The following is a 27,162-nucleotide window of genomic DNA, read 5'->3' on the forward strand; positions in this document are numbered from 1 at the left end:
AGCAAGAGAATGTTCAGCTGGAGTCTCAAGGGTTTAACACAGAACAGGGGCTTAGATGATGTTCTCATCTTCCTCTTTTACCAGTTACATGCCTTGAAGCCACCCAAAGGAATTCTAAAAGAGAGACGGGCAGAAGGTCTTGGCTGTGAATCGCATGTTTGCAGCCTCTCGTGGTTGGGCACCAAATTCTGCCCAACAGAGGCTGAGGCCGCACTGGGAGGACAGGAGCACACCTATTCTGCCCCACTGACCTTTGTATACGTTGTTTCCTTCTTGCATCGTATGAAGGAAAACACTCGGCGACATCTGCCAGCCCTCACCTTCGTCCTGTGAAAGCAGAATAATACACTTGTTAACTCCAGGCAGAGTTTACCTGTCGTGATCAGACAGTAAGAGGCACGTACATCGTGGTTGCTGTGGCTACAGAAAAGCACATAGACTCTTTTCTGGTTTGTGCGGTGAAGGCCCAGCCCCTCGTCTGCCCACCTGGGCAGTTTCCCTGCTGACCAGTCTGAGCAGGGAGTGCTGTGTCCACCGACCAGCGCGGGGGTGGTCTGGAGACCTGGCTCTACCTTCAGGCTCCCTGGGGTACCCCACCCCGAGTTTGGTCCTGTCCTCTGATGCTCTGCTCCTTCCTTGCTCTGAAAGCTGATGCCCACCCACGTCCTGCCACCTCCTTCGCCATGTTCCCGTGACCCAGGTTTGCTGCTGCTCTCCGTCTGTGTTCTGCTCTGCCACTTGTCAGGTGGTGGTTTGCAGGAGCACCCGGGCTGCTCCTTTCGTGGCTTGCCTGTCCCCTCCCTGGGCCAGGAAGCCAGTCCTGAGCCCCAGCCTGAGCTGGAGGTCCTGCCAGCCTCCCTGCCCTGGGCCCCCGCTGCAGAGAGAGCCCGGCCACGCCACCCTTGGTCCCGGCTGCCCCTGTGCAGCCAGATCGGAGCTGCAGGGACACCGGCCACTGCAGCTGGAGGGTCTGCCCCGACCCCCAGCAGAAGTCGCCCTACACCACCAGGGCTGTTCCGCGTCCTGAAGAGCCACACCTCGCAAAGCCCCATCTGACGTTTCTGGGCAATAATGTTTGTACTGTATTAAGAGTCTGGTGCCCGATGACCAAAATCCTGGTTATTGTCACCCCACAAACGGCAAAAGGAAGGATGCTGGTCTACACCATATCTATGGGGAGTTTCCCAAAGCAATCAAAGTGCTCTCTGTACAGCTTGAAGGAGGAGCGGCCATAAGACGGTGAGCACCTCTGGTGACTCTGGGCACAGGACGTGCTCTCGTTTCTGGGACCCCACGCGCCATTGGCCGTGGTTCGGCAGCGCCCGTGTACCAGATCCTCGCCTACCTCTCCTCCCCTACTCCACGTGGCAGTCGGGAAGACACGTGAAACGAGCTCATGAGAGCGATGGGAGCTCCCAGGAGGAGGTCAGGGTGGCGGGAGGACTCTGCCTTCTGCGGGGGTGGGGTGACACGGGGGACCTGCTTGAACCACAGCTCACGGAACACGCAGGGGCTAACACAGCCTCCTCGCGAGGCCACCTGCCTTGCAGAAGCGGGGGGAGAACCTGGACCCAGAACTCCTGGGGGCTCCACGCCTGTGGCGCAACTGACCCACCTTCCAGGACCCACAGGAAATCAAAGCTCACGGGGGAAGGAGCCCCACTCACTCACACAGCCCGGGACACCCAGGCATTCGGGAAGAATCAGCCCGAGAAGCACGGAGAAGACCAGTGCTGGAAAAAGCCATGTCCTTGGATGAAACAGATGATTCGTGGACAGAAAGGGGCATCTAAAATAGCTAATGAATACTCTCAGAGATATTCCTCATCTCTCTCCCCGCCTGGGTATCACCAGGCATTCACGGATCTTTTGTATTTTTTAGTCAGTGCGTTGCTGACGGACGTGCTGTTTCTCTTTTGGTTTTAGATACTCAGATCGTCCTGTATTTGGCCTCTGGGAGCCCCTACAGGTGGTGAGTGTGCGCCTTAATGGGTAGAGGTGGGGCGGGGGGAGGGAAAGCAAGGGGAGCATCATGGAAGCGCTTTCAGCAGAGGGACCAGTCCGTGTTGAGTCTGAGCTGGAAGGCCGCGTTGCCTTCGGTAACTGGAAGTTAGTAGGGCAGGGGCGTACGGAACAGGGCCAGCAGATAGACAGAGACACAGAGACAGAGACACAGAGAGGGGACGGGCTTTGGAAGGCCCATGAGCCGTGTTCCTCAGAGAGTGTGAACTTGGTGTGAGAGCAGGGCAGCCACCTGGGGGTCCCCGCAGGAGCCTGGCATGAATGGATCTGCCTGTCGGGTCATGACTCTGGCTGGAGCACGGGCACAGGCCAGAGGGGGTCAGGGTGCCCACCTATCTCTGACCAGAATTCATTTTCCCATCTTCTTCTGTGGAAAATTCTTCTTAGGTCTGAGGCAAATATCCCCTCCTCCATGAAGCCGTCCTGGATTGTCCCAGGTCAGAAAGACCCTCCCCTCGCTCAGCAGGATCTGCTCATCCTTCCTGGCGCCTGTTTCTCTGTGCATGTTATGGGCTATTTGTGTGCCTGCCTTAGCTGCTCTCTTGGGCTGTGGGCCCCCATGGAGGAGGAGTCCGTCTTGCTGACGTTTTGTACCCCATATGGAACCAGCATCAGGCCTGTTCTCCAGGCGTTTAACGCACGTAAGTAAAAATAAGATTTATGGGTCTATTTGTACAGCTTTATTTCTATAATAAATATCAAGTTCTCAAGGGGAGTAAAACACTGTTAAGACCAGTTTTGGAAACATCTGATCCTGATTGCACAGAATGACAGTGGACGTTAGCGGTTCCCACGACTTTCCACGTGGTAATGACATAACTGGCCGTCACAGGAGACACCTTTTAACCAGAGAGAAAGCACGATGGAGCACGTCTGCTTTCCTTTTCAGAGCTATTTCTTCCTTTGGTCAATAGTTCATTGGACATATCCTTTCCTTTGGTTGCTGTTTGAAACACTTAATATCTTTCTCATTTTGACAATTATTGGGAGAGAGAAATTCCATGAGGAGGTGTTACCCTCTCAACTCCAAAGTCACTTTTTTTTTCTGAATCTTTCACTGTGAAGGGGTCGTACAAGTACAGTTGCACCTGTCAGTGGTGCCTGCCTTGAACAACATCCCTTTCTGATGGAAGCTTCTTGGGCACAACTCCCAGCGCAGCCGAGTGGCTGGAGAGTGTTCTAGCCAGAGAGACGCGCCTCTCCTGGAGCAGCCTGACCCTGAGGAGCTGGACTGGGCAGCCACACTGGCTCCCTCTGCACTGGCGGGGGCACACAGATGACAGGCAGGCAGGGGACTCTGCCTGCAGGTGGTCCCAGCCGCCATACGGCCTTCTTCAGAGAAGGGGGTGGACAGAAGAGCTGGTCCCGGTGGACCTGGGTCCTGCGACTCCCGGCTCCAGCCCACGCCAGCCAGGTCCTGAGCCCTCCACGCGCCCTGGCTCCATCTCACTGTCTGCTGACCTGAGTGCGCTGGTGTTGCCCCCCAGTAGGCCCAGTGAGTCCCAATAAGAGACAGCGTCTTAGACATGTCCAGCCTTTGCATTCGTTCAGAAATATTGTAAATATCACTGAAACTAGTAAGTTACCATCTATCGTGTGACGTGGGTCCTTATACAACACAATTTTTTCCCTTAATCGTCATCAATGAGATAGCGATACAGAGAAAAATGTAGAGGATTCCACAAGATTTTTCATTGTCAGATATCGTATCCTAGGTATTTGTCTTGGTGAAGTTAGGAGAGCAGACAGAGGTAAACAGTGTGCCTGGCCACGCCCCTCCCCAAATGTTAACCGTTAGGATGATTTCTAGCCTGGCTTAAAGAGGGACTCAGATGAACAGAAGCCCTCTTGAAATTTTCTATTAGCCAACGTGTGCATCTGAGGTGGTCTGTGGGTGGAGGGACGGTCGGCACTTCACATTAGTGGGTAAGTGTCAAAATTCAAGTAGGGTCACGACTGTTCCGTTTTTTTTTTTTTTTTAAATTTTTTCGGCCACACCATGCGGCATGCAGGATCTTAGTTCCCCGACCAGGGCTCGAACCGTGCTCCCTGCAGTGGAAGCGCTGAGACTTAACCACTGGAAAGTCCCTGTTCCGTTTTTTTAAATTTTTTTTTTTTGCGGTACGCGGGCCTCTCACTGCTGTGGCCTCTCCCGTTGCGGAGCACAGGCTCCGGACACGCAGGCTCAGCGGCCATGGCTCATGGGACCAGCCGCTCCGCGGCACGTGGGATCTTCCCGGACCGGGACACGAACCCGTGTCCCCTGCATCGGCAGGCGGACTCTCAACCACTGCGCCACCAGGGAAGCCCCTTGTTCCGTTTTTTAAACGGGGGTATGTGTTTCAGCATATACCTATTAACATACAAGTCCAAATGTCCAACTGATCGCGTGTGGCTTTCAGATTATCTGATGGTTCCCTTAGGGTCTCTGTCCTGGGGTAGGAGTGAGGCTGCTGTGACTGGGAAGAGGCTGATTACTTCCCACTGAGCTGAGAGTGAAATTATAATCCGCTTTTAGATCCAGAAGTGAAAAAATCATCCCAGAAGCTATCATCATTAAAAACTGCCTTTAAAAATAAACATGTATGAAAATAATGTGATATCTCATGAAATTTGACTTGTAAAAATACTTCATCATCTCATAACTGTTTTCAAGCTTGCATTAGAATGTCATTTGCCTTTTCTGCTCTCACATTCCATTGAGACTGGAGAATTAGTTACTCAACCTCTTTGGCCTTCCCACATGAAAGATGTACGGCGGATCCGACAAAACCTGCAATTTGAAGTCTAAAAATGTACAGCGATGTCCTCAATACATCTGTCCCAATGTTCTCTGTGGGTATCTCGGTTTAATTTTTGTCAGAAGGAGCTTCCCGGCTATTACTGTGGAATATACTACTTTTTCCCTCAGGCCATCCAGACCGCCAGCGTGTCTCCTCCCCCAGCCCACTCGCCACCACCCACCTCTGCGCCCACCTCTGTAGGCCTCACAGGCCCCCTTTGCTGGGGAGCCACTCTTACCTCTGTCCACCTGGCTGACCTCCTTGCCCTTTAAGAAGACTTAGCTCAAGTTAACACTCAGCCTTCTCGTAGCGTAACTGACATGCTCCTGCTTAGAATCCTTACCTGTATCTTGACTTCACATCTCCACAGGACGTGACAATTAACAGTTACTGGAAATAATGTATCTTAAGAAACTATATATATATATATATATATATATATGCATAAAGAAATTTCTGGAAGGGTATATACACCAACATGTTAATGACCATTAACTTTGGGTCATGGGTGCAAGGGCAACTTCTATTTATTTTTCTCTTTCTGCTAATCAGTGATTCTTTTCCCCTCTCTGTTGAACACGTACTGCTTGAGTGACGTTATATAATGCTTGATGTGCTAATTAGATGAGCCTTGGCAGGGTAGGGCCAGGCCAGCAAAGGAATCCCGGGATCCTCCCATCTTTAGCGTTTACTTCTCCTGGAAGGAAATCTCTATGACCTTTCCAGAAAGTCACAGTTTAGGAAATCAGGGTCCAGAGAACACAGTCCACCTGAATCAGTCTGGTTCGGGTCCGGGCGATACCCAGCTGGTGGGGTGGGACAGCTGTAGCAACCGAAGCCCGAGACGGTCCCCGTGTAAGTGGGTTCTCCACCTGCCTGTTGTCTTTGCATGTACCTCGCTGTGTCCTTCTTAGCTGAGCAGTGTCACACCAGTTTCAAACTTGCTTCCTGTTATACTGAGAAGAGAGAGGCCATTTGAATACAATGGTCTCCCCTTCACACTCTTCTCACTTCTTCACACGCCTGTGTTTCTCCCGGCTTCTCCTCGACTGCTTTTTGCTGCAGGGAAACCTTGTCTTACTCTATTCGGCATCACCTCCTGATAATTTTAAGCTCTCCCAGGCCAGGGGCACTTTTCCCTTGGTCCCGGCACACTTACAGTTCTTCCCCATCTTAAAGTCCTCTCTCGACTAACGTCATCACGTTGCAACTTCTTGAAGGAGGTGTGTCCACCAGCTGCCCACATGTCTCAGCCAGAGTCCCCTGCCTGCCTGTCACCTGCCGCCCTTGCTCCGCTCTCCTGAAATAGTCCCAGTGATGTGCTCGTCACCACACTTTCTTTCTCAAGCTTCCTCCTTGACTTTTCTGCGGCATTTGACACTGGTGGTCCCTTCTCTTTCAAGAATCTCCGGACTCTGCCTCCATCGTATTCTTAGTTTTCACTTCTCATGGTGAATGGACTGAGGGGAACAGAAGGGAAACGTTCCTTTCCTCCTTCTGGAAATTCACCCAGGTGGAAAATTAAATAGCAGCGGCACTGTGCTGAATTTCTCCCCGCCGCCAGGCTTTTCCATCTCCCTGGTTGGTTTCACCTCTTCCCCCTGCCCTCATAGATGGATGTAATCCAGATCCTCCAACATACACCCACACTGATTTTCCTAAAACCCACCCATCCTCCCGCCTTCACTAGGGTTTCCTGCACAGGGGCAACTCCTGCAACGACACCATGTCTTGACCCCACCTGAGTTCATGCTGAACCTCCAGCTGACTGTCGGACATCTACCTGGATGTCCCGCCATCAAGGTTCTGAAGCCAGTTCCTGTTGCTCAAGACGCTTGGAAGCCACCTCAACTCCTGGTCTCCTTCTCCACCTCAAACACCCAGTCCACCAGGCTGGTTATCCTTTGCCATATCTCCTGCATCTTTTCCATGTTTTTCCATCCACCACTTCCACCCTAGGGTCCTCACCTGAGTACTTCCTCATTCCTTCAGAAATAAATACTGCACAGCTCCTGAGTTTCAAGCGTTGTTAGGAGTGCTGATCAGAGTTACATTGGAGTCCGGGCACTCTGGCTGCTGCGGGAAGAAGAGATTGCAAGTGCAGGACAGGAGGTGGGGCAGCGGCCAGGAGATTTTGTTCCCCTGAGATGACGAGATGTGCGTACACTCCTGTAGCTCTCCTGAGATGCCACCCCCTCCGGGAAGCCTCCACCTTTTCCAATGCTGATAGAGCCTCACTCTCTTCTGAGTCTGCAGTGCTTCTCTCGGCCCTTCCCTTAAACAACCCAATATGTCCTTTCCGTATGCAGTGGCTTTTGAGCTTTTTAGAGGGAAGAATCCTTTGAAAACACAAAGAAAACCCATACACCTTCTTCCCAGGAGAATGCATCTCGCATAATTCCGTACAATTTCAGGGTGTGTATCCCTAGGGTCTGTGTTCCCTGGGTTAAGAGACCCTGCCTCTACAGCCCAGAAGCCTCTCACTTCCTTATATCCCCTCTCTTACTGCACTTCAGTGGACACAGAAGATGCTCGGTATGTATATTTCCATAATGAAATCCTTGTTCCTGATAGCAGCCTCTGGAAACCCATGACACTCACTTTTCCATCTGTGTGAAGTAGTGCAAAATTTGGTTTGAAACACTCTAAAATTATATAAGAACGTGGTTGGCTCCACGGTTCAATGTGGAGCACCTCCTTGGGCCAAGGGGCACTGTGGTCAGAGCGGCTGGGTGGCACTGCAGACAAACAATAGCTTTTCAAGCTAATCGTGCTGCATATGGATAGGTCCAAGGATCTTTCCAGAAGAAGTGAGCACCACGTCAGGTCATTTTATGGCTGGAGGAAACTTACAGAAGACTCCTTAGTATTCGCGTGAGCATGTGTCACGGGCAGGACAAAACCACTGAAAGTAGCTCCAAATGGTTGAACGTACGGAACATTGAAAAACAAGAAAGAGAAAAGAATTGTAGGGATGGATCACAGAGTGCTCTTTTTCTGTATTTTTGTTTCTAAAGCCAACATGAGGTCCAGAGTGAGGCAAATAAAATTATGTTGGTATTGAAATCATATTTGCAGAGATTGCTATTGGTCTGCAGAAAATGTCCTTCTGCCACCAGCATCTCCTCTATCAAAGCCCTTGTTTAAGGGGATCTCCTTACCTGCAATCCTCAATACTTTTAGAGATGGATTTAAAACAAAAGATTTCAAAGAAAGACACTTTTTTTTCTTACTGTTGAATTTTGAGAATTCTTTATATATTCTAGATACAAATTATTTGTCAGATATATAATTGGAAAATACTTTCTCCTAGTCTACAGCTTGTCTTTTTGGCCTCTTTACAGGGTCTTCTCTCTGTCCACCTTCTCTCTGCAGAAGTCTCTGCCAGGCCCCCCAAGGGATCACTCATTGCCTGCTGCAGCCTTTCCGGGTTCCACACACTGCATAGCTATCCTGGCCTCCTGTCATCCATGCTCTGAAGTTGTCCTCTGGTTCTGTGGCTTGGAGATTGCCTGGAATACTGCCCCCGCCCAGCCTTACGATCCACTCACCCTCCAGGCCCCTCCCAACAGCTACTCCCTGGATATTTATGCTCCTTTGCAAATGCATCCCAGTTCAGCTCCCCCTCTACCCAGTTCAGCTCCCCCCTCTACCCAGTTCAGCTCCCCCCTCTACCCAGTTCAGCTCCCCCTCTACCCAGTTCAGCTCCCCCCCTCTGTCCAGTGCTACTTCTCTCCCTCCCTCCCTTGCAGGTGATGTTCCCAAAAAAACACCTGCACGTTCTCCGTCTCAGTGTTTCCAGGGAACCCATAGACCCCCTATTGCCCTACTGTTCTGCCTGCACCCGTAAAATTCTAATTTGTTCCAGAAAAAAAAAAAACCCCAAATTCAAAAGACAGTTCACTTGATACAGTTAATTTTTAAAACCCTCCTCCACCTGGCAAGATAATTTTGAAGCAGTGCCTAAGAAAAGGGACAACTGGAAGAATTTCAATTTTATTCTAAGCATCTCTTCCTCTAAATATGCATGAGTGAGTTTGACACTTGCAAATTAAAATTCACTGTTAGTGAAGCTTGTTCCATAAAAATCTGAAACTATCTGCTACACAATCTGGTCTTTGTTGAGTGGTAGTGTTTTATTAACTAGCTATTAAATAGTCACTTAATGATGAATGGTTTTGGACAAAAAAGCAAAGTTTGAGTACATCAGCATTTATGAAGTAGTTGCAAACGATGGGGAAAATCCTTCAGAATTACTTACAAATGAATTTATATGAAAAGTACAGGTCTACACAGTGACAATGTGATTATTAAAATGTGAAATGTTAATCTCTACGAAAGCTTGATACAATTAAATGATGTTGGTATGTTTCTTATAGATCAGATTGCCTTTTCCATTGACTTTTAAAGTCTTATTCTAAAATCATTCCTAAAGAATCAGGAAGCATTCCTGAGACCAGCTATTCAAATCCTTATGTGGAAATTAGTATTTTGACCTGTAGAAAAAGACGTCTATTATTCATCCTGGTTAGAGGGTAAGGCAGGAAACAGAGGAAACGAGTTTTGTTTAACTTGCAGATACTGACTCACCCCTAACTCTAACCCCTAACCACAACAGCAAAGCTGTATGGTTATTCTTTGAGTATTTTTATAACACTTGGTCATCTCTCAGTTGCCAGCCCCATATATGTAGTCAGAAAACTTGGGAAAGATCTCATATAAAAACATCTGAATATTTCAACTAATCTCCATAAAGGGAAAATAGACCCTTTTTAAAATATCACAAAGGTAACAAGGTTGAAAGCTTTGTAAGTCCATGAGACAGAGCAAATAGCTGGTCCCTTGGGTAGGGTTCCCTGGAAACACTGAGACGGAGGATGTGCAGGTGGTTTCTTGGGAATATCACCTGTAAGGGAGGGAGGGAGAGAAGTGGCACTGGACAGAGGGGGAGCTGAACTGGGTAGAGGGGGAGATGAATTGGGTAGAAGGGGAGCTGAGCTGGACAGAGGGGGAGCTGAACTGGGTAGAGGGGGAGATGAACTGGACAGACGGGGAGCTAAACTGGGTAGAGGGGGAGCTGAACTGGACAGACGGGGAGCTAAACTGGGTAGAGGGGGAGCTGAACTGGACAGAGGGGGAGCTGAACTGGGTAGAAGGGGAGCTGAACTGGACAGAGGGGGAGCTGAACTGGACAGAGGGGGAGCTGAACTGGGTAGAGGGGGAGCTGAACTGGGTAGAGGGGGAGCTGAATTGGGCAGAGGGGGAGTTGAACTGGGTAGAAGGGGAGCTGAGCTGGACAGAGGGGGAGCTGAACTGGGTAGAGGGGGAGCTGAACTGGGTAGAGGGGGAGCTGAACTGGGTAGAAGGGGAGCTGAGCTGGACAGAAGGGGAGCTGAACTGGGTAGAGGGGGAGCTGAACTGGGATGCAATTGCAAGAGAGTGGTAGCTGATCCCACAGGGAGCCCAGGAGCTAGGAGAACACTTCAGAGTTGTCCTGGGAGGTGAGGGGCTGGGTCTCTGTACCCTGATGTGACTATCTTTTATTTTTTTCCCAAGATGATGCTATTTCTTCATTTCATTTCATTTCATTTATTTATTTATTCATTTATTTTTGGCTGCACCGTGCAGGCCTGCGGGATCTCAGTCCCCCAACCAGGGGTTGAACCCGTGCCCCCTGCAGTAGCAGCGCAGACTCTTAACCACTGGACCGCCAGGGAAGTCCCTAATGTGACTGTCCTTGAAGGCCCATGCCCCGTGGCGGCGGCTCACTTCACTTGAAGCACCCCCCTAGCCCCTGAACAGTTCCTGGGGAGGGACTAAGTGTGAGGGGTCAGCACCGCATCCTGGGTAGCTGGGGATTGAGCCCCTTGGTCCTGAAGGGGGCATCAGAGGGGCCCCATTCAGCATCCACTACAGTGGAGTGGGCTGTTCTCAACATGAGTGGGGAGGGGTCTCTCTTCTTTTGTCCGCACAGCAAAACAATGGAACACAGTTAGAGAGGGCAGGACAGCAGGGGCAGGTGCTTGATTTCCGCATATCACCGTGCAGGCGTGACCACCGGAAAGGACCCTCGCCTGCAGTGTCGGCCTCAATCAAGCCAAAGGATTTTAAACAGGAGGTTGGCTTTTATCCCTTGCATTTTCGTGGACTGTGGGTATTGACATTTTATACTCACCATCACCCCCTCTCCCTTGCTCACAGCTTCTGCCTCCTTGGTCCAATCACTCCTTGGCTACACAGCCCGTCCGATTTCTCTCTCACTGTGATGCACCTACCAGACCCCAGGGAGTTGCTTCTCCCACAGAGAAATTTGCGAGTCTGCGCGTCAGTGGGCATCCTCAGAACATGAGGATCGTGGCCACGGCTACTCGAGCTAGACCTGGGCCTCTGCTTCTGGACAGTCACGGAGGGACACAACCTTTCGGGATCCACTCCGATTCAGATCAGGGTTTTGGTCAGCTGTGAAGCAGTATGTGTCTGGGCCAGCCGCTACAGTGAACATATTCACGTTTTCAGACGACGCCAGCTTTCAGCCTGAATTCCATTTCCCAAAGAAGGAGTTTATGCAGAGAGAGAACCACCACCCTGGCAGTGGTCTCTCCACATGTTTGAGGGTGAAAACCCCTCCGATCGCACCCAGGACAGCAGCACCCCCCTGCCCGCCCACCACCCAGCAGCCCCATGGCACAGGGCATGCCCGGTCCGCAGTGACTCTGAACTCTGCTTTCCTTTGGGTAGTAAGAAACAAGTCCTGTTAAAACAGGTCCAAGATGTCGACGTGAAGTGATAAATGGAAATGAACACACTTTGGTGAAAGCAGACACAATTATTTTGACTTTGTAGTGGTCACTTAGTTTGCCAAGAACCGTTCCTTATCTCTACCCTTGAGAAAAGATGAGTGGAATCATTTATCTTGAAGAATGAAAATTCAAAGCTATCACATTTGTGAATAATGTAAAGTATCTGAGTTGTTGAAACCACTCCTTATCCTAATAGGTATTTATGAGTCATAGAAAAGATGGCAACTGTTGACCAACATGAAAAACAAAACTGAAGATGTGGTACATATATACAATGGAATATTACTCAGTTATAAAAAGGAACAAAATTGGGTCATTTGTAGAGACGTGGATGGACCCAGAGGTTGTCATACAGAGTGAAGTAAGTCAGAAAGAGAAAAACAAACATCGTATATTAACGCACAAATGTGGAATCTAGAAAAACGGTACAGATGAACTGGTTTGCAGGGCCGAAACAGAGACACAGATGCAGAGGACAAACGTACGGACACCAAGGGTGGAAAGTGGCGGGGCGGTGGTGGTGGGATGAATTGGGAGACTGGTATTGACATATATACACGAATATGTATAAAATAAATAACAAATAAGAAAATAAAAGTGTCAGCTTTCATAAAAAAAAAAAAGAAAAAAAAAGGAAAACAGCTGGTAGATAGCATGGTTCCCAAGGAAACGAGTGACTATAGTCTCAACAAATTTGAGATTATTCCACGGATTTAAAGCAAAAAAGCAAAAAAATCCCCAAATTCCAAATACGTTACCTTATTTTTTTCCTTTGTTTCTTTCTTTTCCTTTCCTTTTTTGCCTTTTTTGGGTTTCTCTTCCTCTTTCTTCTTTTTGGTTTTTTCCTCCTCTTCTTGGCTTGCAATAATATCCTCGATAACCTGGTAAAAAACAAAATCATCGTGGCTTTTTCATAGAGTTGGATCGAGATGAGGACTATTTTTCCCATCTGGAAGGAAGTATTTGTGCAGTGTCCCTCCTCTGCCCTGCTCTGGGCCCACAGACCCAGCCCTCCTAGCAGCATTGGTCTCCCTCCTGCCATCTGCCTTTGGCTGGATTCATCAGTGGAGGAAGCAGTGGGATCTTGGAGGGCAGATATATAGAGAGGGTGGACATTTCTGAACCAATTCCCTGTGGGTTCAGAGCTGCTCTGGCTCCCAGGGGTTCCACGAACACCAGGAAAGGTCTCGGCTCCGTCAGCATCTCAGCCGCAGCCCATGCACCAGGCCCACGCACACCCCTTCCCCAAATCCCAGCCAAGAACTCCTGCTTGGACTCCATATATGATCACGCGTCTCTCCTCAGAGTTGGTGTCTTTCACCTGTGATTTAATTTGTATTTCCTACGAAAATCCATTTGTTCTCCTAAAATGTAAAATATTGGTTAAAAAATACCTGGTTCACATAGGATTAGCATCACCGGAGAGTTAGTGGAAGTCTGTAAAAAGCTATATAATTCCATTCAATACAGCAGGTATTTACTGAGCTCTCTCCCACTGTGAATTCTGGGAGGCAGGATGGTGACCGTGATGGGACACATAGCCTGTTTGACCCTCGGGCTCTGCTCACCACTGGTCATGTGACTGAGACAAGCAGGATAACCTCTCTGAGCCTCAGTTTCCCCAGCTTTAGAATGAAGTCAACACTTCCATCCACGGCACGAATGATCGCCAGGCATGGCTCTAAGAGCGTCACAAAGACGAGCTCAGTTACTGCCGAGCACAGCCCACGGGTGGAAGCTGTTAGCGACCTGTTTTATCGATGAGGGAAATGGGTCACAGAGCGTTCAGTCCCACGGTCAACACACACAGCTAGTAAGTGGCTTGAGCTGGGATTCAAACAGGTGCTAACCGGGATGACCTGCATAATGTAGAAAGTAAAGAGGCAAGATGCTGAACGATATCTCTAAATTTATCCTTCATTGTGAAATGCATCTAGTGAAACAAAAAAATGCTACTTGACGGTTACGGTTTCAGGATACATACACACACAGTCAAAGTGTAAGAAATATAAGGGAATGATAAACACCAAATTCAGCACAGTGGTTACTTCTGGACAGCAAGGTATGCACTTAAAAAAAGGGCTAATATCATTTCACCCCTAGCGTGTTGTACTAAACCATCCTCCTGGGATCAAGCTTTGATGATGCCTTACTGTGATTTACTAAAATGCTGAAGTTTATTTTCTAGTATTGTATTTTTGAATTTATAGCTATGTTGTTTTTAGGAGCTTACTTCATACCTTTAAAAAGTGTTCAAAACAGCTTTATCATGAACAAAGCAGACTATTCAGGCACCATCTGGACTTAAAAAAATAAAACCTATAGTCATGTGTCTAACTCCACACCATCCTCAGGCTCACCCGTCCCCTAGGCTCTAATGAAGATTCTGCAGGGGCGGGGGGCGCTCAGCGAGGGGGCACTGGGGAGTTGAGGTGACGTATATGTTGTGCACATTATTTGGTAATAAAAAGGGTGTCTTTAGATAGGATTAAAAGTCCCTTGTTATCAGAATAGTAATTTTTTCCTTGGGGATCAGGCTCACCTCCACTCATAGAACCAAACTGTGGCTGCCAGGACTTTTATGCTCTGGTGCACTTATGGAAAATGGACATGTTTTGGTTCTCGGAAGTTTGGAAACTTTCAGAAACTTGAATATATATATATATATATATATATATGCATCTGAAAAGAGGATAAAATCCTTATTTGTGAAGCATAAAATTCAGTGTATCGACTGCATCAACAGCATTGTTTGTTCCCTCTAGATCTTTACCCAGTTTATTTACTATTTTGAATAGATAAAACATTTACACCATCCACACTTCAGAAGTTACGAAAGAGCATGTAGTGAAATGTTTCCTCCCCATTCGTCACTTATTTGACCATTCTCCTACCAATGGAAATTAAGGTTATTTCCAATCTTTTGCTATTATCCACAAAGCTGCCATGAATCAACGCAAGCAAATGTCATTTTGCAAGTGTGCGAGCATACGTGCAGGATAATTCCCACGAGGAGACACGCTGGATCACGTGCACATACAGGTATAATACCATCAAACGGCCTCCACCGGGTTCTGCTGATTTACACTTCTGCCAGCGATGCCGGCAACTACGCATTTCCCCACATGCTCACCGACACGGCGCTTATGTTTGCCAGTTGAACGGGTGAAAAATGTCATGTTGTTGTATTTGTTTTGGGGTTTTTTTTTTAGGTGTCAATATGGAATTTATTTTGCTCGTGCTCTTCAACTATAGCAAAACCTCCCAAAATTAGAGGTGCACTTTAGTGCCTATGAAGTCAGCCATCACGTTTTTGGTAAACTAAGGGGACTAAAGGTCATATCTGGCCTGCTACCTGTTTTATTTTTCTTTTTGAAAATACATGTATAACTTTATTGAAGCATATTTTACATTTTCTACATTTACCCATTTCACGTGTACAATTCAATCATTCTTTAGTAAATTTATCAAGTTGTGCGACCATCACCATAAATCATCTTTAGCACATTTCCATCACCCCACTACTAAGATCCCCTCATGTCCATTAATTGTTAATCTGTCTTCCCTCTCCTGCCCTTCTCCCCAGGCTCTAATCAACTTTCTGCTTCCATAGATTTACTCTTTTTGGACATTTCATATGAACAGAATTGTATACTATGTGGTCTCTCATGTCTGGCTTCTTTCACTGTGTATCATGCTTTTGAGGTTCCCCCAAGTTATAGCATGTATAAGGTGTTTGTTCCTTTTTCATGGCTGAATAATATTCCATTGCATGGATATACCACATTCCACCCACCCATTCACCAACGGATGGATATTTAGGTTGTTTCAAAATTTTGGCTATTATGAGTAATGCTCCTATAAATATTCACATACAATTTTTTTTTTTGCATGGACATATGTTTTCATTTCTCTTGGATAAAGTCCTAAGAGTGGAAGTGCTGAGTCATTTGGTAAATTTGTATTTAACTTTTAAAATATTGACAAACTGGTTTTCCAAAGTGGCTGCACCACTTTACATCCCCACCAGCCATGTAGGGGGATTGCCTCTTCTCTACATCCTCAACATTTGTTATTGTCTTTTTTTTTTTTTTTTAATTACAGCCATCCTAGTGGTTGTGAAATGGTACCTTATAGTTTTAAATAAAACTATAGTTTTAATTTTATAGTTTTAAATAAAATTATAGTTTTAAATAAAACTATAGTTTTATTTATAGTTTATAGTTTATTTATAGTTTATTTATAGTTTACAGTTTATTTATAGTTTATTTATTCATAAACTATTTATATAAATAAACTATAGTTATTTATAGTTTATTTATAGTTTATTTACAGTTTATAGTTTTAAATAAAACTATAGTTTTAATTTTATAGTTTTAAATAAAATTATAGTTTTAATTTTCATCTTCCTAATGACTAACAGTGTTGAGCATCCTTCCATGTGCCTATTAGCTACTCATATATATTCATTTGTGAATTGTCTATTCGAGTCTTTTGCTCATTTTTTGATTGGAATGTTTGTCTTATTATTGAAATGTAAGAGTTCTTTGTACATTCTGGATACAAATCCTTTATCAAGTATAAGTTTTCAAATATCTTCTTCCAGTCTGTTCTTGTATTTGCATTTTCTTAATGGCATCTTTTGAAGCCCCAAAGTTTTAAATTTTGATGAGGTTTAATCTATCAATTTTGTCTGTCAGTGTAGCTTTAATTTGCATTTCTCTTATACGTGTGAGGTTGATTGTCTTTTCATATGTTGAACATCTTTTATTATGTTTCAAATCCATTTAGATTTTCATTTCTGAGAACTGTTCATATCCTTTGGCTTTAAAAATATTGGGTTATTGAGTTTTTTCTTATAGAGCTGCAGGAGCTCTTTATATATTAGAAAACTGATCTCTTATCTGTGATACTCATTACAAATAATTCTTGCAGTGTGTCATCTGTCATTTGACTTTACTTGGGGTCGGTTTTGCCATGCAGGTTAAAAATTTTTTTTAATGTAGTTTAATTTATGTTTTTTTTCTTCTATGTCTCCTGGGTTGTGCGACAGAGGTAAAAAGGTCTTTCCCACTCTGAGGTTACGACATATTTCTTTGTTGGCTGCTTCTGGTTCTTTTGTGTTTTTGTTTTGTTTGACATTTAAATCTTTGATCCATTTGGAATCATTCTGGGCTAAAGTATCAAGAGATAGAGATTAATTTTCTTCTTTTCTAGTTGACAACCTGGTTATTATAATACCATTCATTAAATGGTCTTTTTTCTTTTCCTTCTGCAAGAAAGATGAGATGCTTCTTTATTATATACTAAATTTCCATGTGTATTTGGATATATTTCTTGATTTTCTTTTCTTTTTCATTTAGTCATGTGCCTGTATCAATGGGCTCTTTAAAACATGTTTTAATACCTGGCAGGGCTGGTTCCTCCTCATTACCCTTCGTTCTCAGAATTTTACTAGTTATTCCTGGTTATTTACTTTCTACCTAAAGTTTAGAATCAAATTAGTCACCCTCTGCATACCCTGACTCCCCACTCCAACAAAATGCTATTGGTATTTTTATTTGGATCGTACTACATGTATAGATGATGTTTGGGAGTGTTGAAGTATTTATAACATTGAGTATTCCTACCTAAGAACACAATACGGTTTCCATCTGCTCATTTTCATTCTTCAGAATGTTTTAAGCTTTTCTTCCCATAGAACACACATTTATTATCAAATTTATTCCTGGATATTTTATCTTCGTGTCATTGCTGCCATTGTAAATGGACTCCTTTTTTTTTTTTTTTTGTGGTAAGCGGGCCTCTCACTGTTGTGGCCTCTCCCGTTGCAGAGCACAGGCTCCAGACGCGCAGGCTCAGCGGCCATGGCTCACGGGCCTAGCCGCTCCGCGGCACGTGGGATCTTCCCAGACCGGGGCACGAACCCGTGTCCCCTGCGTCGGCAGGCGGACTCTCAACCACTGCGCCACCAGGGAAGCCCTAAATGGACTCTTTTAATATATTTTCCATGTAGCTGCTGTTTGAACGTCGAAAAGCTTTCTCTTTCTGCATATTAATTTTGTAACTCCCCGTCTTACTTCTCATATTGTTTAAGGCGTTTTTCAGTTTATTCTCTTTGCTTTTCTAAGTACAGAACATATCTGCAAAAAGTGACCATTTCCCCTCTTCCATTCCAATTCTCTATCTCTACATTCTTCCTCTTGTGTAATAGTGTTCAATAGATCCTGTGGGTCAATGGTGATAATGGCCATCCTTGTATTTTTCATGACACCAGTGGAAATGTTTCTTGTGAATTTCATTAAGCATGATATTAACTTTTGAACTAAGAAATATTTTGTCATGTTGAAGAAGTATCCATATATTCCATTTTTTGTTTTATTTTTTAATATCAAGAAAGGGAGTTGAATTTGTAAAATGCCCTTTCAGCACCCACAGTGATGAGCTTATGGTTTTCCCTTTTGGATCTCTTTACATGATGCAATGTATTCACAGAACATCCAAAACACAACAGTGCTTGCGTTCGGGAGTAAACACCACTGATCGTAGTGTTTCGCTAATATTTCACTTTGAATTTTTGCATTTATGCTCATAAGGAAGACTGACCTGGGGTTCTGTTTGTATTCCATCTTTTGGGGGGCTTGGCATCAATGTGATTATGCTCACTTCAGAAAAAGTATTTGCACCGTTTTGTTTTTACAAATAGAAATTTGACTGTTTACGTGTATGTTATAGTGATTATGTTTGGTCTATCTCTTCTGCCTCTTCCCCTCCCCTCCCACCTTCTCCTCTTCCTTTCTTCCTCTCCCTCCTGCTCCCTCTCCTCCCATTAGTAACAATTGCTAAGACTTTCTGAATGATTTCAGGGTGCCAAGCTCTGTTCTGAGTACATTACGTGTATCATCTCATCTAATTATTGCATCGGCCCAGGGAGGCAGGTGTTTTTAGCATCTCCATCCGCAGACAAGAAAACTGAGACGCAGCGGGGAAGTCGCTTGCCTAAGGCTGCAGACCTAGTGGAACTCGGATTCTTCACCAGGATGCTGTCCTGACTCTTCAGTCATCTGCCTTTTAAAGTCATGCTGCTTTGGGGCTCCCTTTGTTTGATTTTAGTGTACGTGTTAACCAGACGTCTTCTGTTTTCTTTTGCTTTTAGTTTGACTGGACATTAACTCTACTTCTGAGAGTTTCTGATGGACAATTTAGACATTCCACCAACATTCTTAATTCTATAATTGTTACCTTTAAAAACTAACATGAAACATGTCTGGCTGCTTGTCATGGGCTTTCAAGACACAACTTGTGCCGGATGATTTAGCTGGAGGGACAAGACCTAAACATGTAAAAAAGTGAAATAACATCACATCAAAATGACAGTCACTCAAGGGAGGGCTCGAACTGTCTACAAGAGGGTGGTCATTAAGTGGTCACACAGTTCAGGGGAGAAGGACAGGAGGGTGGAGAGAAGGCTTTGGGAGCTGATGTTGGCTTTTGACAGGGAGTTGGGAGAAGAGCTCTTCCCCTTGATCCTGAGGGCTCAGGCGGGGAAGCAGAGGAAGCCAGGGATGCTGACTGTGGCGTCAGTAGTGCTGACAAAACCTCATCTACAGCATGGTTTTTACTGCTGCTTAGTTAATGTTTCACGTTACTTAACTAATTCCCTAGTAACGAACATCAGCCTGTTTCTTCTCTGTCAATGCTGTGAACAGTGCAGACAAGAACAGCTGTTTCAGTCACCTATGGCAAGTATCAGCAAACCACATCACATGGGCCAAATCTGGCCTGCTGCCCATGTTTGTAAATAAAGCTTTATTGGAACACAGCCATGCCCATTCATTTACATATTGTCTCTGCTTTCATGTTATCATAGCAGAGTTGAGTAGTTGCAGCAGAGACTGTATGTTCCACAAATATTTACTATTTTGCTGCTAATAGAAAAAGTCTGTTGTTGCCCATCTATGGCAACTTGTTTCTATTTTTTCCTTAGTATAAATTCCTTGAAGAGCATTTATGGGTTAAAGGGTATACACAGTAAATATTTTGATATTTACTTGGCCCATGGCCCTCAAAAAATGTCATGCTAATTTATGTATCCAGCCACAATGTGCGAGAGTGACTTTTTTCCACACGCTCACCAACTCCAATTATTATCACAAGTTAAAAGTTTTAGCAATCCTATAGGTGAAAAGAGATACAGTAACATTATATTTAAATTTCTTTCCTAGTGAGTTAAAAATGTTTTTAATTATTTTAATATTTTTTGCCTTTTCTACTGAGGTGTTCAGATTTTTCTTATTACTAAGAACTCTACATATGAAAGATACCTAACGTCAGCTACGTTGCTAATATTTTCTCCATTTTATCATATGATTTTAATTTCATTTATGATATTTTTTGCTATTTAAGCTTCATTTAGTCAGAGATGTCAGCTTATTCTCTTTATGATTTCTGCCTATGGTGATATACTTATAAAACTACTCCCCATTATTATTAAATATCAAACAATTTCTACTGGTAATTTGTGGTTTAATATTTTACATGTAAATACTTAATGCATCTGAAATTTATTTTGTATATTAAGGGAGGTAAAGCTCAACTAATTTCCTCAAATGGAGAGCCAGTTGTCCCAATGTTATTTATTGCGTAGTTAATCCTTCTCCACTTAGGTCAGGATTATATTTCTGAATTCCAACTAGTACCTGAATCAATTTCTGAGCACACTATCCTGAAGTCAGATTATCTGGGTTGGAATCTCAGCTCCCCAACTTATTAACTGTGAATCTGGCCAAATGGCTTGATCTTCGTGGGTTGGGAGGATTGAATGAGTTATAATTTACATAATGTCCTTTGCATAGGACCCGGCACAGAATATTTGTCCAATAAATGCTGCACATGACATACTATTTTTGTTATTGCTGTTATCTGTCTACTCCTTTCCCAGTACCGTGATGGCTCAATTACTTTATAAATTGATTTATACCAAGTAGGGCAAGTTCCCTTGATTACAGTCCTTTTTCATAAACTTTTTGGATATTGTCATGCATTCATTCTTCTCTATAAACTTGAGAATAATTTTGTCAATAAAAAATTGTTTTGATTTTATTGGAATTGCACTAACTGCATAAACAATGGAAAGATAATGTGTATTTTATTGAATCCTTCTATCCAGAGAAACAAACCATCAGTCTATTTATTCATGTCTTCTTTCATTTTCTTCAGTGAATTTTGTCTGTATAATTCTGTACAACTCTGCACAATATGTCAATATAATTTTTTGATAAGTTTGTGTTTTCTAGGTATATAATCACATAATCTGAAAACAATAATAAAATCGCCAGTTTTTAAATATCTGTAACTTCTTTTCTTTTTCTTATGTTATTGCATTTGTTAGAGCTTCCAGAGAGTATTAACTAATAGTGCTGATAGCAATTATTCTTTTCTTGAGTTTCACTTTTAATGGTCATGCTTCTAAACGTTTCACTGTTGAGTAATGCAAATCTTCTCTTGGTTTCTATGATAAATACTCTGAGGTTAAGAAGAGTTTTCCTATTTCTGGTTTATTAAGGCATTTCTAAAAGCAGCTTTGGATGTCAATCATCAAGTGCCACTAGAGCATCTACAGAGATGGTCCAAGGGTGTTTCTCTTGAAGAGCATTAATATGGCAAAGAGCTGAGTCTTGACAGGCAAGCAGGAGCTAAGCAGAGGAGGAAGGGCAGAAGGCATCCTGGAGTGAGGGGAGAGCATAAGATGCACGAAGGCACTAAAGGGGCAGCAGCGTGGGCAGCGAGGAGGACGAGCAAGTGGACCGCTGGAGTTGACGGTGTGAAGATGGGGTGACGGGGACAGGAAATGATACTGGGAGGCAGGCAGGGACCAGAACATAAAGGGCTCCTGGAATCGAGCTGCTCATCACTGACTAAGAAGATGAGACTCCTGTGTTGTCACATCGCTTTCAAAGACAGGAGAAAGCATGGATTCATCTAAAACATTTTGTAAGCACCTTAGTGGATAAACAACCAAAGTACTTCCAGGTAAACATCTGTAGGGAAATAACCAAGACCTAATAACACTGCAAAAGTCATTATCTCTAAAGTTTAAAGAAATGCGATTATGATATATTTACATTTTATTTCTCACGCATACTTGTACCTGTTGTCGTGTCTTGTTGGAAAAAATAATAGCTGAACCTCCTTCTTCTTCTGTAGGGTAGTTGGGAAATGTGCCCGTTAAGTTCCTGAGGAGGAAAAAAGGCAGAATGAACATCCATGAGCACAGCCCCCTCTGCTGCATTCCCCACTAGCTGGCTCTGGTCAGGTTCACTGAAATGAGTGACAGTTATTAGGAGAGGGGCCCCCTGCCAGTTGCTGGCCAGACATCCGGTCTCTAAGAAGCAGAAGGACCTGGTGACATTCAGGAACAGGTTTCCTTCCTCAAGGCAGTTGTGACTGTGAGACAGACACACCTCTCTTTGAAGCAGATTGTAATTTTCTGCCTTTTTTTTTTTTCTCTTTTTAATTACTGAGATACTCTGCGCTTGTGTTAAAAATGAAAAGACAGAAGCACAAACTATTTCTTCCTGTTTGAAATTTAGGATAAACACAGGATTTTGACATAAAACAGAAGCATGGCATTGTTCGAAATACAGATTTAGAACTAGTGCATGAAATACGCATGCACGCTTTAGATTTTAGCGAGTCTAAGGTCCCGTAGGTTAAGAGTTCCAAATAGTAATTTTTTTCTGTAACCATATAGTTTCTATGTTTTAAAATGCAGACTTTGAAATTTAATGTTGAGGGATTTCAGAAGGGAAATGAAGTTAATTTTTCCAAGAGAAACTGACTTGGATACGAGTGTTATATTTATTCCATATATAGAAAGAAAAAACAATCAAGTTAGTTCCATTAATCCACAAAAGAACAGAATCTGAGGGTTAGAGGAGATGCCCACGCTCCGGATGACTCTGTAACAGTGGTTCTCAAACTTCTGGTCTTAGTTGCTCTTGACACCCTTGATAATTTTTGATGATCCCCCAAAGCTTTTGTTTATGTGAGTTCTAGCTATTGATATTTACTGTATTAAACATTAAACCTGACCCATTTCTAAAATATGCATTTTCATTAAAAAATAACAATAATAAGCCCGTTATGTGTTCACATAAACAAAATTTTTAATGAAGAATGTATTTCCCAGAACAAAAAAAATAGTGAGAACAGTGTAACTGTTCCGGCTTAATGGAAGCTAGCAGGATGCTTATATCTGCTTCTGTATTCAATCTGTTACAATATGTTGTTTTGGTTGAAGTATAGGAAGAAAATCTGGCCTCACATGGCTGTGTAATTGGAAAAGAGAGGAGAGTTTTTTTTTTTTGTGGTACGCGGGCCTCTCACTGTTGTGGCCTCTCGCGTTGCGGAGCACAGGCTCCGGACGCGCAGGCTCAGCGGCCATGGCTCACGGGCCCAGCCGCTCCGCAGCACGTGGGATCCTCCCGGACCGGGGCACGAACCCGGGTCCCCTGAATCGGCAGGTGGACTTCCAACCGCTGCGCCACCAGGGAAGCCCGAGAGGAGAGTTTTAATAGCCTTTTAGATAGCTGTGAACATTCTGCTTTGATTCTACACCACAACTCGACAAGTGGCAGCTTCCTAAAGGCTGGTGGTGATGTGGAATCTGAAATCATATCAAGAACTTTCCCTTCCCTGTGTCACATCAAAACCCATGTGCCTCTGCAGTGAATAGGTCTTTCACCCCAAAATGACTTTGTAACATGATTTTGTAACATCTTGGTCATTTCACAGCTAATGATTCACTGACTTATGTGGCTCTTCCCAATGCTTACACATTTCACCGCACCAAAAATCACCTTCATTAATGACGCCACCAATCTCATACCCCAAAGCTAAGTAACGAGAAGCTCTCAGACTCACAGAGGTGACTACAAGATTTCCAAAACTGTAATTCTCGCTAGAAAGCTTGACTTTTATTATTAGCAACAAATGCCCTCAGTTGTTTCCCTTCAGGCTCACTTGGTTCATTTTTGAGAAAATGTTGCCCCAAACCTGAGTCTGAAAAATGAGGTTCCAGAAAAAGCGTCTGGTTCAGTCTGAAGCTGGACAGATGGCAGGGGCCCATCCTGAGCGGCCCTCATACTTCGGGGTGCAGCAGAAGGCAGCCACCTTGCCTCCAGGTTCCTCACATAAAATTTTGAAAAGCTATGTATTTAGGGGTTGAGTCTTACAATTATTGTTTACGGTGTCCTCAAGGATATTGTTAAAGGAACTTTTTAAAAAGGCAGGTGCATGACAGTGAACACTGCGACGAGTCTGAATTGGGTCTGAATTGGGGCCACTGCCTTGGGTAGAGGTCGGCAGCCAGCACCTCCCTAACCGTCCCCACCACAGGGCGTTGGCCCCATCCCTTTCATAGACTGCTTCTCAAACATCTTAGGACAGTTACATCACTGTCTGGACAAAAATCCCTCAGGTCTCTTGAAACTTTCCTATGGGCTCATTCAGCAGGCACGTGACTCAGCTGCTCAGTATTGCTTTGAAAGGAACTGAACACAGTGTACTGCCTGGGGTTGGGGGGCGGTTCTATGGACATACGCACCAGCAGTGGGGAAGTCGGGTGGTCACACACTATGTGTGCCACTCTGTCAATGGAGCTACCATGACTGCAGCTACCTGAGCGGCCTCGTGCACTCATCCATCCATCCATCCATCCATCCATCCATCCATCCATCCATCCATCCATCCTTCTAGGCGTCCATCCATTCATGCACATAGTCAATCAACAAACATCTATTTAGTACCAACTAGATTCTGGATGTTGCAATGGAAGACAGTGATCTGAAGGTTAAAAGCTGTCAGACCTCGTCCTCATGCAGCTAACACTCCACAACCACAGGGCTGATGCCTAGATTTGGCCCCAGATCCTGCTTGTCTACGAGACTCATATCTCAAACCTTGTTAACTTGCCTGACCGAGTTCTGTCTTATGTGTGCATCGTTCAGCCTACACGATCTTGGATAAAAACCAGGAATACAACTGAATTAAAAGTTAGAGCACTTTCCCTTCTTCACACCCACCCACCTTATTTCTTTGACAACCAACTTCACAAGCAATTCCATTGTAAATTGTTATTGTTTCATTGTAAAGCTTGAGTGTTTTTGAGGACTCAAAACAAATGCTTTTAAAACATAAGTCACGCCGTGCCGTTTCTCTGCTCCAAGTTTGCCAAAACTCTCCCTCCAAATGAAACCAACGCCCACATAATTAGGTTAACCTATGGCCCGCTTTCCTGGGGACAGGCCCAGTTATACGTAATTAAGAACAGCACCCCCTTTCATTCTTACAAGTCTCCTGGTTTGGATGGTGATTGACTGGGTTCCTGCACTTACTGCGGCTTCCCTGGTACTGCCCTGCTGCCTTCCTGCCTTCCCCCACCTACTCATCATTCCAGTTGCTCTCCATCCACCCCATGCTCCCTGCTCAGAGAGATGTTCACGTTCAGAGAGAAAACACACACACCCACTCGCCTTAAGGTTTTGTTCAAATGTCATCATATCACAGAGGCCTTCCCTGGCTACCTTGCATAAAGTACATGTTTGACCAAATACAATAGGTTCCCTCTTATCTCACAACCAAAGGTCTTGCTGAGGGATGTGCATTTGGGATGGAGAAGAGAGGGGATGTTAAGTTGTTTCTGGATGATTACCCCAGTTTCTCTCTGTAGCTTGGAAAGTACTTTCATAGACGCGGGAATTCTTTTCTACTTAAAGGAAATGTTAACACAAAATCCTCTGCAAAATCATTACATGGTAAAGATCCTGACGTGGTACATGGTGATTATTTAAATCACAGCTTTCCCTCAATTATAGCTTGAATCTTAACTCCACAGACATTTGATTACATTTGAACTTTCATCGTCCGGCTGATTTTCAAAGTTAACGTGCAGGCGTGTGCTAGTATCCTCCCCCCTGTGCCACTCCCTCCCGCCGCGCACCACCAACTAATTTCCATTTGCCCTCAAATTGCTGCAATAGGCAAGGCCAAAGCAGGTTCTTCAAATGGGCATCCAAACCATCAGATGGACCAAGTGATGCAGAAAATGGATCTCAGCACATGGCTGCATGAAAAATCAACTGAACTATAGACGTTTCACCCGCATCTACAGAACAGGAGAAACGAGAAAGGCGAAAAACCACCCAAGAACACAAAGTTTGAGAAAGGGATCTGGAACTCGACCAGACAGGATTTACCAGATATTTCTGCACTCCTAGTCACCATTTAGTCACCACCAAGCACGTGCTGGCGCGTCTCATGGGGATGACATTTTTTCTAAAAGCAAGAATTCAACTTTTTGGAACAATATTTAATTAGTATTAAGTATAATTTCCAAAAGATAAACTTCCAGGTATTCATTAAATCCATTCCCTGAAAAGTATTTAGGAAGAGCAGTTCTCCCGGGTTCCCTTACCCTGCTGCTCTCCACCCGGGCACCCCTTCCCGTTAAAGTCTTTTGCTTTGTCAGTTAAAAAACAAAATAAAATAAAGTAAAATAAAAAAGTCAAATAAAAAGTATTTAGGAAAATTTGAATAGGAATGCTGAATATGAATATATTATTTATCAAACTTTAGATTTATCAACAAACTAGAGATTGTTGAATATTTTTCAAAAATGAGTGACACCTCCCTACCACTAAATTTGGATCTCCCCTGGAAACTTACAAAGGAAAGAAGCTGAGAAGCCCCCGAGCCCCCCTCCCCACCAGAGAATTAGCCCTCTAAGTGACGGCACAGGGCAGTTGCTCCAGGGTTGGAAAGCTCTAGTAATCTGACATTTCTTCCAGCTTCTTCTCTTGAAACCAATCTTAGTTACTGACTCAGAGAGCATCCCATCCACATTTTACGATCAAAGTTATCTAGGATAATGGCCTCCAAGTCCACGGCTCTTAAGTGGGACCTGCACCATCTCTCCACTAAAGGAGCTTCCAGGCAGGGTTCACGTGTGTAAAGCAATGACTCTGAATCCCCAGCCATCCCATCGTCTGATCCCAAACTGTTCCCACCTAATTTCCTCCCCAAACCCCCATCCAAACCCTTGGTCCAAACCTCCAGCCAAACCCTTGGTCCATGACTGGGCTTTCAATCTGTCTTTGGCCCTGCAGCTATGATATGTGTCCTGCACGTCTTGTAGCCTACAAGTAGCGTTTGTCCGGCATCTGCGTGACTCAGGCAATGCTGTTGCCATTTCCTTTCTGTGCCTGAAAAATGGCTTCACGTGTGGAGGCAGGCGCCTGGGCTCTGCGCCAGAGCACTGAGACACCGAGGTGCCAGCCTGGCCCTCCAAGCATCAAAACTCACCTCAATTCAGGTGACCTTAGTTCACACCTCACAGGCATCTCCTAACAGGAGCAACCTGTTCTTGAAAGTCAGGATGCTCTGGGCAGGATGCTGATGGCTCATTATTTTAAATGGGAAGAATTAAAATTCGGTATAACTACAACCCCCTGTCCCAGCCAATTATTCTGGGGCCGGGGGTGGGGAGGGGGTGCCCG

General features: G+C 44.6%; 1 protein-coding gene across 1 annotated transcript in view; it reads right to left on the minus strand.

Moving 5' to 3' along the window:
* DRC11 (dynein regulatory complex subunit 11) overlaps positions 1-27,162 on the minus strand; it is a gene marked incomplete at both ends in the record, with an annotated part of 159,482 nt that overhangs the window by 82,667 nt on the left and 49,653 nt on the right. Inside the window, 3 exons of the mRNA XM_082841611.1 lie at positions 252-327; positions 12,364-12,486; positions 21,756-21,840. Of these exons, the coding sequence (XP_082697737.1) occupies positions 252-327; positions 12,364-12,486; positions 21,756-21,840 (284 nt within the window). The remainder of the gene's footprint in view (positions 1-251; positions 328-12,363; positions 12,487-21,755; positions 21,841-27,162) is intronic.

Source organism: Leucopleurus acutus (genome assembly GCF_964270905.1).
Source record: "Leucopleurus acutus genome assembly, chromosome: 6".
NCBI classification, from domain to species: domain Eukaryota; kingdom Metazoa; phylum Chordata; class Mammalia; order Artiodactyla; family Delphinidae; genus Leucopleurus; species Leucopleurus acutus.